Genomic DNA, 18,060 nt, shown 5'->3' on the forward strand with positions numbered 1-18,060 from the left:
TGCTGGTGAGGAACTGCGTTCCTTTGGAGTAGGAGAGGTGCTCTGCTTTTTAGAGTTTCCAGTTTTTCTGCTCTGTTTCTCCCCATCTTTGTGGCTTTATCTACTTTTGGTCTTTGATGATGGTGATGTACAGATGGGTTTTTCGTGTGGATGTCCTTTCTCTTTGTTAGTTTTCCTTCTAACATACAGGACCCTCAGCTGAAGGTCTGTTGGAGTACCCGGCTGGCCGTGTGAGATGTCAGTCTGCCCCTGCTGGGGGGTGCCTCCCAGTTAGGCTGCTCGGGGGTCAGGGGTCAGGGACCCACTTGAGGAGGCAGTCTGCCCGTTCTCAGATCTCCAGCTGCATCCTGGGAGAACCACTGCTCTCTTCAAAGCTGTCAGACAGGGACATTTAAGTCTGCAGAAGTTACTGCTGTCTTTTTGTCTGTGCCCTGCCCCCAGAGGTGGCGCCTACAGAGGCAGGCAGGCCTCCTTGAGGTGTGGTGGGCTCCACCCAGTTCGAGCTTCCCGGCTGCTTTGTTTACCTAAGCAAGCCTGGACAATGGCGGGCGCCCCTCCCCCAGCCTCGCTGCCGCCTTGCAGTTTGATCTCAGACTGCTGTACTAGCAATCAGCGAGACTCCATGGGCGTAAGACCCTCTGAGCCAGGTGCGGGATACAATCTCCTGGTGCGCTGTTTTTTAAGCCCGTCGGAAAAGCGCAGTATTCGGGTGGGAGTGACCCGATTTTCCAGGTGCCGTCTGTCACCCCTTTCTTTGGCTAGGAAAGGGAACTCCCTGACCCCTTGCGCTTCCCGAGTGAGGCAACGCCTCGCCCTTCTTCGGCTCACGCATGGTGCGCGCACCCACTGACCTGCGCCCACTGTCTGGCACTCCCTAGTGAGATGAACCCGGTACCTCAGATGGAAATGCAGAAATCACCCATCTTCTGCGTTGCTCACGCTGGGAGCTGTAGGATGCCCTTACTCTCTATTCCCCACAACCCCATTTGTCCGCATGCGAGGTGGCACATTCTTGTCTTGGGCTAGAGAAGAGTGACTAAAGTTTTTTCAGAGCTTTCCCTGTACCAACAATAGCCTTGTTGACTACCTTAGAAAGGGGAAAAAAATCAACTTAAAGTTTATTTGCACCTTAAAAGTTAATGATAAAAATGCAAATACAGTAATAAAAACATCCTCACACAATCTATAATTTTAAGTAATTTATTTCAATAGAAATATTTCAGAAAACTGTACTTAAATTCGTTTTAAGTTAGCTTATGCAGACACACTGAAGATCGCACACTCACATTTGCATATTAAAAAGAAACAAAAAGAAAGAGAGGAACCAAGCTGCACATCACTCAAGGAGGTCATAGTGCAATCGAGTGCTTCATCATTAGAGTACCTCAAGTTAATTGGGATAAAGAATAAAAATGGCTTGTGTTTTCAGATATATTATTATCACTGGATACCTGTCCCTACAGATGTTTGATCTCCTTTAGATTATGTTGTGAACCAGTTCCCCACCCCCTCCCCACACACGTTTTTCAGTAGGATGTAAAACAATGAATTTGTCAATAATCAAGGTACAGAAACTCTTGAGAGTCTGCTGACTTATTATCAAGCTGTTTTACCATACCTATTAAGTCAGTAATTATTGGACTATATATGTGAGTAGTTCTAGTAGGTCATATCTTCAGGGGAAACAATATTTGTTATCTGGTATCTAAAGCACAGCTATTATTTATGAAGTTTCTGCTTTTCTATTAAGAAAAAAAAGAGCCCAATCCCAAAACACTGTAATTATGTATTCTTTTAATCCCATCATCACTTCTATAGTACAAATGGCCAGGGTCAAAACTTAAATTTTGCTAATACTCCTCAAGGACCAGTTAACTCTTTCATTTGGCTTGAATGACTACTTGCCTACTCTGGAACATACTAGCCCTTTAAAAAAATGTGAAAAGAACATCTTGATTCAGGTTAACATCCAGTAGCTCCAGGTCTTCCAATAATCTGAGAGAAGCAAAATATTTCCAAGCTTTGCTTTCACTGAAAAAACTAGCTTAATCTCTTAACTTTCCTTTAATTTATATATTAGAGATATTTTTACTTTCTTGCATATTTTCAAGAAAATAATAACTGGCAGGTTAAGTGACTACTTGTTTGTTTTGAGTGTTACTTAAATGTAAAAATAAATGGAAATAAATCTCATTTCTGGCCAAAGGGATTTTCATTGCAAGATTTCAGTACATTTAACAAAACTCAAATATTTCTGGTTGTATCTTATTCTTTTAGGGCTTTTCCAAAAGGCCTTTCAATTAAATGTATGCTCAAAACATCAACAACAAAATAAAAATGAACTTGGCTGAAGAGTGCTCCTCAAATTTGTCTTTAAGAGTGCTTATCTAAAGGTTGACTGGGGTGGGTTTATTTTTAATCTCCTACTCTAAAAGGATAGAAGCAGGGTAGGAGCTTGTTTAAAAAGACTCAAAAACCAAGGAGGACTGCAACAATCACCTACAGAGGTTTCTGTAAAGACTTTGTTAGACTTGGGTTGAGAAAGATTAAGCTGGTGGAGAGAGGGATAGCACACACTCCTGAAATAAGAGGAGCAAGAGGGCACATGATTATTGTCATACTTGATGCCCTGAAATTGCTCTTCAAATAATAAGGCACTGACCAAATTTTCTCCCCACTGTAACTTGAGACATAGGTGTAATCAAATTGCTTTCAATAAGCAAAAGAGTTTTTATGCCTGGATCTCCTTCATTAGAACCCTCCAAATAGGGAAAAAAAATGTCACTTTAGACACAAGCCATTTTTAGGGGAGCCAAATCAAAGGTACTTAAATCATTTTGAAAAGGTTCACATGGAAAGTAATTCATTATCAATGTGATTAAATAGCAATATTTGTATCTCAAAGCTTAGAAAAAACAGAATACCACTTTGGCTGTAAAATCATATATTTACTACGTTTGAAAGAAATAATACAAAAAAGAGAGAGAAAATAAAAGCAAATCCTAAAAGGTCACTAAAGAAGTCAGACCAACCTCATCACTTGCTTTGTATCATCTATTCATGCAACAGCAGTACTATATTCCACCTGGACACAGTTAAACTCATCTTCATTTTCAAAAAGGGATCCAATTATTTCAAAAACCTTTGAAGCAGAGGATTTGCTTTATTAAAGATTATCTTCTGTTAGGCAACACTGGTACCCCTTGTTTGCAGAAGATGATTACGTGGTGGTTTAAACACTGGTTGTAAAGGAATGTGCCTCAAAAAAACAGGAAGGAAATCAATACCAGATCTATTCATTTAAAAAGCCAATGGATGGAACCTATTACTATTGATTTTCAATTAGTATGATGCCCTATAGTTTTGTTTTCAGTAGTAAAGGTATACAGCTTACGATTTAACCTTAAAAAGAAATAAAAGACTTATGCTCAAGTCATTTGGCCAAAAGATCAACAGGCTGCTCTTTGAGGGCCCCAGTTTAAGCTAATAAGGAACGCTAGAGTCTGTAAACATGTTTTCCATTCTTTTTTCCTCCTGTACAAATAGTGCTTCCTAGGCTCCTCATAAATCTTCTGGAAGAGGAATAAAGCCACTTATACAAACTTTGCAGTTATAAACACCCTGACTTTTGATATACAGAAAGAACCAATACCAACACAGTCCACACAGAAGGTAGTGCAATAGTTACATGGCATTTTCCACACAGAAAAAATATTTGAAATTGAAGCACATGCCTAGGGAGAAAAAAATACTGAAACTCAAATTGTTTGGATCCCTTTTTGTAATGTTTACCCAAATAATATTTACATAGTGAAGAAAACAAAATAGGAAGGTGTGTTTGATCAGTTCTTGTTCAATTCTTACTGTCTGGAGGTAAAAATCATATTCTGAAAAACAAGCAGAGCCTGAATAGAGGGGGCACGAGGCCAAAAACAGTGCTCTGGAAGGTCATTCTGTAGTTATTTTCAACAGGCTATATAACATGCCAATCATTATGCTTATCATAAACAGGCTTAAATTTAAATTATAACTGAATTTCTAATGAGTTCTTCTTGGCTAAGGGTGAAACAAATGACCTTAATGCTGATGAACATTTTGAGTTTTTGAGTCACTTATTTACAATTGAGGGCAGGCTTAATAAGAAGATTCATCTTCCCACGAACGAACTACCTATATATTTAATATATTTTGGTAACATATTTTCTTTGAATTATTATCAGGTATTATTTGGTAAATTATAGATAAAACATTCACCTACACTATTTTAACTCACTTTTCTGTTTTCAATTTGCTTCAAATGCTAAACTAATCTTAAAAAGCAATGACTAATTTTCTGAATGAATAAATTTTAAAGACAGAAAAACGACTTCTGCGCTGTTAAGAAATTTAGTCAGTCCGAGGCCACAAGTCTATCTATAAACTATTAACCAAATTTGAACACTATCTTACTCTACGCAAACATCCATTAATGTTTAGAGCTGAAAGTATCAAACACATCTTCCAGCTTAGCTCTCTCCCTTTGGCAAAACTATGTGATGTCAGGCTCTGACTTCCAACTGCGTATTTCCACAGATATGGTTAACCTACAACATTTCTACATTAGCTTATTATGACAAACAAATGAAATTAAAAAAATCCACAGGGTTCTCATTCACAATACTTTTTAAAAAAGCACATACACTGTTAAAAACGCTATTTCTGAAGAGAAATAAACAAATTAAGAAATTTTTAAAAATGCAAAACAAAAGTAAGATGTGCAAGGTCTACGTAGTAATACTGCTGGCTATGTCTTTCTATTACCCAACATGGGTTATGCTTAGAGCATTAATTGAAAAATCATTCAGCACAGGAAACTTTTGCCCTCTCCAGCCTGTGTCACTAAACCCCAGAAATAATGGTATTTCTGTTATATAAGAAGCATATTTGAACTCTTAACATCTTTTCCAAACAGAAAACTAAATTAAAAAACTTAACACTCAAAAAAAGCTCTTCTTTTTTCCTTTGGATGGATTTTAAGCTAATTATTGTATAAGCAATATTTTCTATTGAAGTTTCATGGACTCAAGGGCAAAATACTTATAATAAAAAAGTATAAAATTCTCTAAGAATACGAATGTGAGAAATTTTATGTGAGGCCCAAAGTAACAGAAGTCTATTAGTAGATATCGGTCACAAAGCATTACTCTAGGCCACTGCTAAAATTTATTATGTCTCAAGAGTTTATAACACTCGACATATAGCCTTTGTTTGAGTGTCATTTTTCATTAAAATTCTAAGGCATCTCACCTTCAAACTTTTTTTTTTATAATTCAACATTTACTTTAGAAATTAAATGCATCATTGCATAGAAGAGTTCTCATAAAACTGCTTGGTCAACTACTGACAAAATATGGTTTCATGTCAGAGACCTACAGTAAATTTTCAGAGAAATGTTTTGGTATGTTTATGGTAAATCATACAAGAAGTATAAAGTTTAGATACTTAAAATTTCCAGAATCTGATACTTTCACCTTTATCCCTCTTAAAATTATTTTGTATGTCTTATAACAAAATACATACATATACCTCTATGTGTTACCTTTTAAACAAATATGATCCTGAATCTCATATTGAACAAAAAGACAGAAAATGAATAATAAAAAAATAACTCTGGCATTATGCACATTAAACACTGTAAAAGAAAATATCCTGACAAAATATCAATCTGTCTTGATGATAAAAACCACCTATGACTGGGAGAAGGGAAAATCCAATTAACTTGGAAAAAGATCTAATTATTGTAAAATCTCAGAAAAGTTTAGGTTGGGATTATAGTTCTTTACTTAAGCAGATCTGTGGTCCGACAATGAATTCATATAGAAAGCTAAACTTTAACCCTAGTTAGAAACAACCATGTTTTCTGGAACCTATTTAAAAAAAAGTGTCTGGCAAATGAACACTCAGCCTTTGTACCTCCTGCAGGAAATAATGCTCCCCTTACAGTACTACATTTCAGAAGTTTAGTGTTTAAAAAATTCTCCCCTCATCCAAAACAAAACAAACACCCCCACCCAATCCCAAACAAACCCAAGAACTCACATGACTAACATTTCTCATTCCTACACTCTTGCTGTGAGAAAGCCAGTGAGGTTGCAGACTACTAGAGGGAGAACAAACCTCCCTGCTAAGTCTCTTCACCTCGGTTCAAAACCAGCTCCTGATGGAATCCACAAGAATATGTTTTTCCTTTTTAAAGCATATCTAAAAAGGCAATTCCCCCCTCTAAAATTATTACAAAGTTAAAAGAAATGCAAATTAGCTACGACCTATTCCAAGCACAGCACCGCCAGAAGATTCACACACACTATTTGGTGTTTCATGTTGGTTTTCCTTTCATTCTTTTAAGGCAGTGGTTTCCACAGGTCAGTTCTGAGATAAGAAGCATGGTTCATGGCAGTTTGTTTTGCAACTCCAATTTGTTCTCTGGGAATATCTCAATTCATTCCCTGAAATTAGTGCTTTTTTGGTTCAGAACTCCAAAGACTGAGACAGAGCCTCTGGGCTCTTCCTGGCACAGGATGGTTTATAGCTGGCGCTCTTTTATCAGGTCCTCATGCTCACATAGAAGCAACAGTTCACCTCTCTTTTTTTCTCAGGCTTCTACTCAAAAGTCATCAAGTTTGTAGGAACCTAAAAAATATAAGCATTAAAAACTGAGTTTAAAAGTTGTTTTTCAAAGGAGTATTTCTTATCTTTCCTTGTTATTTAGGCAAGCCCAAATCTTTCTACTTAAGTATCTTTTAAAAGGAACTTGATATAAGGAGCTTCAATAGTTTACGAATAATTAACATGCTAGAATATGTTTGAGAGAAAATCACCAAAATGAGTTAATACTCTTTCTAGTAAAATGACATCTATACAGGAGAAGGGGCAGAGACAGTATCTTTCTTGTCTAACACAGGGGGCTCAGTAGACGTTTACTGAATGAATAAATGAGAGCAAGAGTAAGTATGACTCTGGTAGGGTGAGATTCCAGATACACTTGTTTGCCATTATTTATTTTCTCATTATATATTACAAAAATTCCTAGGTGCACATTTTTAAAATCAGCAAAAATAATTTTATAACAAACATTACTAAGAGTTTATTTGTAAAATCATGATGAAAATAAGTACAGAAAAACAAAATTCCTTCTTAGAGTTTCACTATGTTAAAACAAATCCTCAAAACCAGTTTTCCAAAGTTGTACTGGGAGAGGTATTCATATGTCAGTGGTCTTTTCTGTCCTTAAGACAGTTTAACAGCTCTCAAAGTTTAGCAACCTCTCTCTGAAACCTATTATATGCAAAAACATGAATATCTTACAAGTGTCAGCTTCTGAATAAAAAAATTATGTTGGACAATGTAATCATAACTGAATTACAAATCAAATACAACACAAATGCTCAAGTGCTTAAAGTATAAATTTTCAGGTCTCATTATAAGATACTCATATTTGGCCGGGTACAGTGGCTCACGCCTGTAATCCCAGCACTTTGGGAGGCTGAGGCAGGCAGATCACCTGAGGTCAGGAGTTTAAGACCAGCCTGGCCAACATTGTGAAACTCCATCTCTACTGAAAATACAAAAATTAGCTGGGCCTGTGGCGGGTGCCTGTAATCCCAGCTACTCAGGAGGCTGAAGCAGGAGAATGGCTTGAACCTGGGAGGCAGAGGTTGCAGTGAGCCAAGATCGCACCATTGCACTGTCCAGGCTGGGCAACAAGAGTGAAACCCTGCCTCAAAAAAAAAAAAAAAAAAAAAAAAAAGAAACTCGTATTTAAGAAACTCGTATTTAAGTAAAGTATAAGTTTCATTTCTTTTTAAGTTGCCTGAATGTGGTTTAAGGTATTTGCATTTGAGTCAGAGTTTTCTATTCACAGGTTCTACTTATAAATTTGCCACTATTCTAATTCTTTTTTTTTTTTTTTTTTTTTTTTTTTTGAGACGGAGTCTCGCTCTGTCGCCCAGGCTGGAGTGCAGTGGCGCGATCTTGGCTCACTGCAAGCTCCGCCTCCCGGGTTCACACCATTCTCCTGCCTCAGCCTCCCGAGTAGCTGGGACTACAGGCGCCCGCCACTTCGCCCGGCTAATTTTTTGTATTTTTAGTAGAGACGGGGTTTCACTGCATTAGCCAGGATGGTCTCGATATCCTGACCTTGTGATCCGCTCGCCTCGGCCTCCCAAAGTGCTGGGATTACAGGCGTGAGCCACCGCGCCCGGCCCTAATTCTTGCAAGTATAGAAACAAATATTTATACACATCTGGTTGACTTGTTCCACAGAAATACTCACTAATACCGTAAAAGAAATTGAACCTTTAAGCTGGTATATGTATATATTGTCTAGATTCATCTTGGAATCTGAGATTAGAAAAAAAGTCTTAATACCCTAAATTACATTTAAAGAAAATGTATAGCAATGAAGTGAATCCTGAAAGGCTTAGTCTAGACAAAGCCTGATCTATTTCTTTCATTCTGCCCCAGACACTAACCTGACAAGGAAAAAAATAATTTTCGCTCTATGACATTTCATGTCCTTTATGGAGGTTGCTAAAAATGGTACTAAATACTGCTATTAGTGTTTCATATATACTTGAAACAATAAAAATTATGAGAGAACAAAGCCCACTCCAACAATATTTTAAAAAAATGCCCTCGGGATTGGGACAAGATGGCCAACTAGACACAGCCAGGAAGAGCTTCTCCCACCAAGAGAGATCTGAGTATCTAGTAGACCAGCATACTCCAAGCCTATCTTCTGAGAGGATGCACTGAGAGAAAATCACCAATTTTCTGAGAGTGGGTGGAGAGATGATGCAGATCCAGGGTTGAAGACTGAAGAAGCTAGGAACCCTGCTCAGGGTTGTGGAGTGCTGGGACTCATTCCTGGCCCTGAACAGCTCCTAAGGAAGGGGTGAGTAAAGTAACTATGGAATGGCCCACTCTCACCACACCGCTGGGATCCTAGTGGCAGGAGATCCCATAGTCCTCCTGGATATTTGAGTTGCCAGGGGATACTGCCTGGAGAGCTGGCAGAGACAGAGCTCAGGTCTACATGGAGCCCAGGGGGTATGGTGTGGGGAAAGCTGCAAGGGAACACGGCCATAGGCACCACCCACCAAGGTTCTTCATACTCCTCTAGGTGGCTCTGACCTTTGTTAACTGCCATATTTGGAGAGAGCAGGGCTGTGTTTCCCACGGGACTAGGGTGAGTCTGAGCTGCATGTCCCATTGTCTGCTGGCCCCTTCCAAGGTCCCTGTCTGGCCACTCCCATGGGAGCAGGCGCACAGTGTAGCTTCCACTATTCTGTTGGAATGCTTTTGCGGGCGACTGTCACCATAGTGCTTTTACCAGTGGCCCCCACCATCCTGCCAGAACACTTTCAACAGTGACCCCTGAGGAAGTGCTTTTACCAGTAGCCCCTGATGGAGAGGTTTTGCCAGCAGCCTGGGAGCACCTTGGTCCACCCAGTGCAGCTGGTGGTCGACCTCAAGAAGCCAGAGGAAAAAGCCAGGGGCCTAGTCCCAGCCCCTTGGGAGTTACAGCACACAGCCCAGGAGTGCCAAGCTGAACCTTGGCTCTCTGAAGACATCCAGAAAGGAAGCCAACTGACTATACCCAACTTATACCACAGTCAAACCCTGAAGGGAAATCAAAAACATAAAAACAAAAAGCACCATCCAAAAGTCAGCAACTTCAAAGGATAAAGGAACATCAGCCCTCACAGATGAGAAAGAACCAATGCAAGAACGCTAGTAACTCTAAAAACCACAGTGTCTTCTTACCTCCAGACAACTACAATAGGTTCCCAGCAATGGTTCTTAACCAGACTGAAATGACTGAAATGACAGACTTCGGATTTAGAATCTGAATAGCAAGGAAGCTCAGTGAGATACAGGAGAAAGTGAAACCCAGTTTAAGGAAAACAGTAAAACAATCCAAGAGTTGAAAGATAACACAGCCATTTTAAGAAAGAACCAAACTGAACCTCTGGAATTTAAAAATTCACTCTAGGAATTTCTTTCTTTTTCTTTTCTTTTTTTTTTTGAGATGGAGTCTTGCTCTGTTGCCCAGGCTGGAGTGCGGTGGTATGATCTTGGCTCATTGCAACCTCCGCCTCCCAGGTTCAAGTGATTCTCCTGCCTCAAACTCCCTAGTGGCTGGGACTACAGGTGTGCACCAACATGCCCGGCTAATTTTTCTATTTGTAGCAGAGACAGGGTTTCACCATGTTGGCCAGGCTGGTCCCGAACTCCTGACCTCAAGTGATCTGCCTGCCTCGGCCTCCCAAAGTGCTGGGATTACAGGTGAGAGCCACCACTCCCAGCCTAGGAATTTCATAATGCAATTGGAAGCATTAACAACTGAATAGACCAAACCAAGGAAAGAATCTCAGAACTCGAAGAGCACTCCTTCAAACTAAGCGGAGACAAACATTAAAGAAAAAAATTTTAAAAATGAGCAAAACCTTTGATAAATATGGGATTATGTAAAGAGACTAAACCTATGACTCACTGGTGTTACTGCAAGAAAATGAGACAGAGTAAGCAACTTGGAAAACATATTTGAGGATACAGTCCACAAAAATTATCCCAATCTTGCTACAGAAGTTGATGTGCAAACTCAAGAAATTCAGACTCCCCACAAGATACTAAACAAGATGACCATCCCCAAGACACTTAATCATCACATTCTCCAAGGTCAATGCAAAAGAAAAAAATCTTAAATGGAGCTTGAGAAATGGGGCAGTAAAGGGAACCTCATCAGGCTCTACAGTGGACCTTTCAGTAGAAACCTTACAAGCCAGAAGAGGCTGGGGGCCTATTTTTAGCATCCTTAAAGAAAAGAAATTCCAACTAAGAATTTTGTGTCCCACCAAACTAAGCTTCATAAGTGAAGGAAACAGAAAATCCTTTTCAGACAAGCAAAGACTAAGGAATTCACTATCATCAGACTTGCCTTACAAGAGGTCCTTTAAGGAGTGCTACATGTGGAAATGAAAGAAAAATAACTGTTACCACAAAAACACACTTAAGTATATAGTCCACTGACACTATAAAGCAACTATACAATGAAGTCTACATAACAAGCAGCTAACAACATGATGACAGGATTAAATCCTCACACGTCAATAGTAACCTTGAATGCAAACAGGCTAAAAAGGCAAAGTGGCAAGCTGGACAAAGAAGCAAGACCCAACTGTCTGCTGTCTTCAAGAGAACCATCTCACATGTAACAACATGCTAGGCGCAAAGTAAAGGTATGGAGAAAGATTTATCAAGCAAATGGAAAACAAAAAAGAACAAAGGTTGCTAGTCTTATATGAGACACAACAGACTATAAACTAACAATGGTCAAAAAGGACAAAGAAGGGCATTACATAATGATGAAGGGTTCAATTCATCCAGAAGACTTAACTATCCTAAAGATACATGCACCCAACATTGGAGCATCTAGATTCAGAAAACAAGTTCTTAGAGACCTACAAAGAGACTCAGATAACTACATAATGGAAGACTTCAACACCCCACTGATAGTGTCAGGCAGACCACTGAGGCAGAAAACTAACAAAAATGTTCTGGACTTAAACTCAACATTTGACAAACCAGACCCAACAGACAACTACAGAATACTTCATTCAACAACACAAGAATATACATTCTTTTCATTGGCACAAGGCACATTCTCTAAGATCAACCACATGCTTGGCCATAAAGCAAGTGCCAACATATTCAAAAAAATCGAAATTATACCAACCATACCCTCAGACTACAGTACAATAAAACTAGAAATCAATACCAAGAATGTTTCTCAAAACCACACAATTATATGGAACTTAAACAACTTTCTTCCAAATGACTTTTGGGTAAAGAATGAAATTATGACAGAAATCGAAAAACGATTTAAAACTAAGGAAAACAGAGACACAACATACCAGACTCAATACCTATGTCAAGAAGTTAGAAAGAGCTCAAATTAACAACATAACATCATACCTGGAGGAACTAGAAAAACAAAAGGAAACCAACCCCAAAGCTAGCAGAAAAAAAGAAATAACCAAAATCAGAGAAGTGAATGAAATTGAGATGTGAAAATGCATACAAAAAAGCAATGAACCAAAAGTTGTTTCTTTGAAAGAAAAAACAAGATCGATAGACTGGTAGCTAGATTAACAAATAAAACAAGAGAAAAGATCCAAATAATCACAATCAGAAATTACAAAGGTGACATACAACTGACTCCACAGAAATACAAAAAATCCTCAGAGACTAACACTTATATGCACACAAACTAGAAAACCTAAAAGAAATGGATAAATTCCTGGAAACACAACCTCTGAAGATTGAATGAGGAAGAAACTGAATCCCTAAAAAGACCAATAATGAGTTCCAAAACTGAATCAGTAATAAACAACCTACCAACCCAAAAAAACTTTGGAATAGATGAATTTCACAGTTGAATTCTACCATATGTACGAAAAAGAGCTAGTACCAATCCTACTGAAAATATTCCGAAAAATCGAGAAAGAAAAGACTCCTCCCTAACTCATTCCATGAAGCCAACATCATTCTGATACCAAAAACTAGCAGAGACACAATGAAAAAAACAGAACTATAGGTCAATATACCTGATGAACACAGACACAAAAATTCTCAACAAAATATTAGCAAACTGAATCCAGCAGCATATCAGAAAGTTAATTCACCACAATCAAGTAGACTTTATTCCTGAGATGCAAGGTTGGTTCACCAGATGCAAATCAATAAATGTGATTCACTACATAAACAAAATTAAAAACACAAAACCATATGATCATCTCAAAAGATGCAAAAAAGGCCTTTGATAAAATTCAACATCCTTTCATGTTAAAAGCCCTCAACAAATTAGGCACTGAAAGAACATATCTCAAAATAGTAAGAGTCATCTATGGCACACCCACAGCAACATCATTCTAAATGGGCAAAAGTTGGAAGTATTCCCTTACAGAACTGGAACAGGGCAAGGGTGCCCACTCTAACCACTCCTATTCAACATAGTACTTACTGGAGGTCCCAGCCAGAGCAATCAGACAAGAGAAAGAAATAAAAGGCATTCAAATAGAAGGAGGAAGTCAAACCATTTCTCTTCACACTATATGATGTTATATCTAGAAAACCCCATAGTCTCTGACCCAAAGCTCCTAGATCTGATAAACAACTTCAGCAAAGTCTCAGGATACAAAATCAATGTACAAAAATCAACAGCATTTCTATACACCAATAACATTCAAACTGAGAGCCAAATCAAGAACACAATTCCATTTACAATAGCCACAAAAAGAAAAAAATATCTAGGGATACAGCTAATCAAGGAGGTAAAAGATCTCTACTATGAGAATTACAAGCCGGGCACGGTGGCTCACACCTGTAATCCCAGCACTTTGGGAGGCGGAGGCGAGTGGATCACGAGGTCAGGAGATCGAGACCATCCTGGCTAACACAGTGAAACCCCGTCTCTACAAAAAATACAAAAAATTAGCTGGGCGTGGTGGCATGTGCCTGTACTCCCAGCTACTTGGGAGACTGAGGCAGGAGAATCGCTTGAAGCCGGGAGGTGGAGGTTGCAACGAGCCAAGATCGTGCCACTGCACTCCAGCCTGGAGACAGAGCAAGACTCTGTCTCCAAAAAAAAAAAAAAAAAAAAGTTAAAAAAGAAAAAGAGAATTACACAAATTGCTCAAAGTAATCAGAGATGACACAAACAAATGGAAAAGCATTCCACGCTCATGGATTGGAAGAATCAATACTGTTAAATGTCCATATTGTCCAAAGCAATCTACAGATTCAATGCTATTCTTAACAAACTACCAATGACATTCTTCAAAGAATTAGAAAAAAACATTCTAAAATTCATATGGAACAACAACAACAACAAAAGCCCAAATAGCTAAAGCAATTCTAAGTAAAAAGAACAAAGCTGGAGACATCACACTACCCGACTTCAAACTATACTATCAGACTACAGTAACCAAAAAATAGCATGGTACTGGTACAAAAACAGATACCAATAGAACAGGATAGAATCAATGGAACAGTATAGAGAGCCCAGAAATAATGCCTCATACCTACTACCATCTGATCTTTGACAAAGCTGACAAAAACAAGCAATGGGGAAAAGACTCCCTGTTCAATATGCTGCTAGGATAACTGGATAGCCATATACAGAAGATTAAAACTGGACCCCTTCCTTACACTGTATAGAAAAATCAACTCAAGATGGATTAAAGACTTAAATGAAAAACCTAAAACTATAAAAACCCTGAAAGATAACCTAGGATATACTATTCTGGACACAGGCCCTGGCAAAGACTTCATGATGAAGACTCCAAAAGCAGTTGCAACAAAAACAAAAACTGACAAACAGGACCTAATTAGAGAGCTTCTGCATAGCAAAAGAAATTATCAGCAGAATAAACTGACATTCCTAGAGAATGGGAGAAAATATTTTCAAACTATGTATCTGAAAAAGGTCTAATATCTAGAATCTATAAGGAACTTAAATTTACAGGCAAAAAACAACCCCATTAAAAAGTGGGCAAAGGACATGAACAGACACTTCTCAAGAGAAGAAATACACATGGCCAACAAGCATTTGAAAAATGGCCAATATCACTAATTGCCAGAGAAATGCAAATCAAAACTGCAATGAGATACCACCTCACACCAGTCAGAATGGCTAAGTCAAAAAATAACAGATGTTGGCAAGGTTGCAGAGAAAAGGGAATGCTTATACACTTGGTAGGAATGTAAGTTCAGCCACCGTGGAAAGCAGCTTGGAGATTTCTCAAAGATCTTAAAACAGACCTACCATTCAACCCAGCAATCCCATTACTGAGCATATACCCAAAGAAAAATAAATTGTTCTACCAAAAAGACACATGTATGTTCATCCCAGCAGTATACACTATAGTAAAGACATGGAATCAACCTAGCTGCCCATCAACAGTGGATTGGATAAAGAAAATGTGGTACATATATGCTATGGAATATTACACAGTGATTTTTAAAAAACAGTGAAATTATGTCCTTGGCAGCAACATGAATGCAGCTGGAGACCATTAAGTGAATTAATCCAGGAATAGAAAACCAAATACTGCATGTTCTCACTTGTAAGTGGGAGGTAAACATTGAATACACCTAGACACAAAGATAGGAACAATCGACACTGAGCATTACCAGAGTGGGGAGGGTGGGAGAGGGGTGACGGTTGAAAAACCAGTGGGTACTCTGCTCACTACCTGGGTGACAGGATCATTTACACACCAAACCTCAGTGACACACAATATACCCATATAACAAACCTGCACAAGTACCCTCTGAACTCAAAAGTCAAAAAACAAACAAAAAGAATGGACTTAAAGGATGAAGAAAGTTTGATTCCACCATTTTTTACTTGTGTGACCCATGTAGGTCATTTTGTATTACGGAGCCTTAGTTTCAATTATCAAGAAAGGGTAATAACTTACATCCTGATATGACAGGGTGAAAAATACTTCTGTAAGCTTTCTAAGCTTATATAGTGCATCATATTCAATATTACCTACTGATAATAGTAACTATAGACTTCTGCATTATCAATATGCTAAGTCAATGATTTTCAAGTATATTTAACAAACAACTGGTTCTACAAAAAGTCTATATAAATTTCTATAAATGCGGCTATGTTTTTTATGTCTGCTCTACCAATCTGTGGTTCAACTCTAACTGTGCAACAGGGTTTGGGGAAAACAACACAATGGATTCCTGCTCTTCTGCAGCTGAAAGCCTTTCAATTAGACCATTTTTGTTTCAGTAAAATAAAAGCAAACAAAATTCAAATGGTTTTTGGTTTCACTACCACCACAGAAACCCACATCAAATTGCCAATAGATCAAATAAAGATGAATTCGAATAATTTTTATTAATTTAATATGCCATCCAATTTTTACCCTTTAGAGAACTATACTCTGACTACTATACTAGCTACCTTTCTGTGCTTTGAACTCACCTTAAGCTTGTTCCAGCTTCAGGCTCCCTGCACTTGCTCTTCCCTTAAACAGCACTCTGCTCTCCTCTTCTTATAGCTCGTTCCTTCTTGTGGTTCTTGTCAATACCACCCGCTCAGGGAGATCTTTGCTGCCCACCCTTATGTTATCAAAAGTTGTTTGTACTCCCATTGCTCTACATCACATACTTCTATTGTTTTCTTTATATAGTTCTGACTGTTTGAAATTTTGTTACTTGTTTGCATGATTATTGTCTAGCTCCTCACTAAGATGTAGACCTTCATGTCTTATTAACTGTAATCAACAAGAATAAAAACACCACCATTCTCCTAGTTAATTCAGAACTAGTCTGTTTACTTCTCTTGGAACTCTTTTACATATGTTTCCAAATTATGGACCATTCTGAGAATTAGGAGAAATGCTTACCTGTTGTTTGTTACTTTGGCAGGCTGCACTCAAATGCTTAAACCATAACATTGCATTCATTCTATTGCCAGCTTGAAACTTGTACGAATTTCCTAAAATTATCCAAAATAAGGGGGAAATATTAAAAATGTAAGGACAATGACACATAATAATTCTGCCAGATAATAATGAGCAAATTAAACATGACTAGAGTTTTCAGTTTTAGAATTCTATTCAACACCTCCATTTTATTGTATTTCCTATTTTTATCGTATTTCCAATGCAATAAAGAGTTCTCGATGCAACACATTTACATGCTATCATATATTCAGAAAGTCACTTTTGCTGCTTATGAATTAGAAGAAATAATTTTGTCTCCTTAAATATTCTTTAGAATAAAATACACCTACATAAAATAACTGTGTGGCATCTCCAGATCTGTGTGGATAAGACTGCAGAATATTGGTTCTGAATACTTACTACTTAGATGATCTAAATATTAGATTTTTTTTTTTTTGAGATGGAGTCTCACTCTGTCGCCCAGGCTGGAGTGCAGTGGCGCGATCTCAGCTCATTGCAACCTCTGCCTCCCAGCTTTATGAGATTCTTGTGCCTCGGCCTCCCAAGAAGCTGGGATTACAGGTGTGCACCACCACGCCCAGTTAAGTTTTTTGTATTTTTAGTAGAGACGGGGTTTCACCATGTTGGCCAGGCTGGTCTCGAACTCCTGACCTCAAGTGATGTGCCTGCCTTGGCCTCCCAAAGTGCTGGGATTGCAGGCGTCAGCCCCAACACCTGGCCTAAATATTAGTACATGTTAATGTTAAGTTTTAACATGCCAAAATGCTTCAACATGTTTAATACTTAAACACTAGCTATTTAGTATAATTAAGGATTAGTCATATAACATTGATAGACTATGCTTTTAGTCCTTAGTTACAAGATATCTGTCAATGTTATTACAGATTTCTGGTTCTGTTGAGGGCTGTTGGGGAAAGTCTAGGAGGCAACTTTCTCTCTTTTAAGAAATTAGAAATTCATTTGTGCTGTGTGTATTTTGTAGTTTCTATATTGACTTTAATTCAAGACTGACATATAATGAGGATATTTTAAATGGTTATATGTATTAAGGTGAGAAAACAATAAATTGAGAAAAGAAAGGATCCATGTACTATAGGCTGCTCTAAATTAAGCTTTATTTCCTTTTTTCATTGACCTAAGTTCTTTTTATTTCACAATTTGTGCTGAATTCTATTCTTTCCTTAATAACTGCATTCAATGGCTCAAGAGCCTAACTATATTTAACCATTATTCAGCTTTTCCTTAAGAGTCTAACACTCAAAATAACTTTTTCACTTTCCGAAGTAATTGTTTCTTCACCAAATGTTTAGTCAAGTAACATTGTTACACTTGCTGAACTCAGACACAGACATTAGGTCAATGTGAAAAGAAGCCATATCTACAATTAAGCTGGTCACAGCTACAATTTACATACTCACCCCTCCCCCGCAAAAAACCATTAGTATAGATAGACTTCATAAAATTTTGGCTACCTGAAGTAGTTCTATTAGGCATGCTAAGAGAAACTGAAGAAAACAATCTGTTAACTAAA

The 18,060-nt window shown here is 38.0% G+C and overlaps 1 protein-coding gene across 2 annotated transcripts in view; it reads right to left on the bottom strand.

The window, feature by feature from the left end:
• Positions 1-1,186: 1,186 nt before the first annotated feature.
• Positions 1,187-18,060, bottom strand: part of RALGPS2 (Ral GEF with PH domain and SH3 binding motif 2) — a 195,825-nt gene continuing 178,951 nt past the window's right edge. For both annotated transcript variants that reach the window (XM_054459571.2, XM_054459489.2), the window contains 2 exons: positions 16,470-16,561; positions 1,187-6,669 (listed from right to left, as the gene is read on the bottom strand). In XM_054459571.2, coding sequence (XP_054315546.1) covers positions 6,640-6,669; positions 16,470-16,561 — 122 coding nt within the window. In that variant the 3' untranslated portion in view covers positions 1,187-6,639. The remainder of the gene's footprint in view (positions 6,670-16,469; positions 16,562-18,060) is intronic.

This window comes from Pongo pygmaeus, chromosome 1, assembly GCF_028885625.2.
Source record: "Pongo pygmaeus isolate AG05252 chromosome 1, NHGRI_mPonPyg2-v2.0_pri, whole genome shotgun sequence".
Taxonomy (NCBI): Eukaryota; Metazoa; Chordata; class Mammalia; order Primates; family Hominidae; genus Pongo; species Pongo pygmaeus.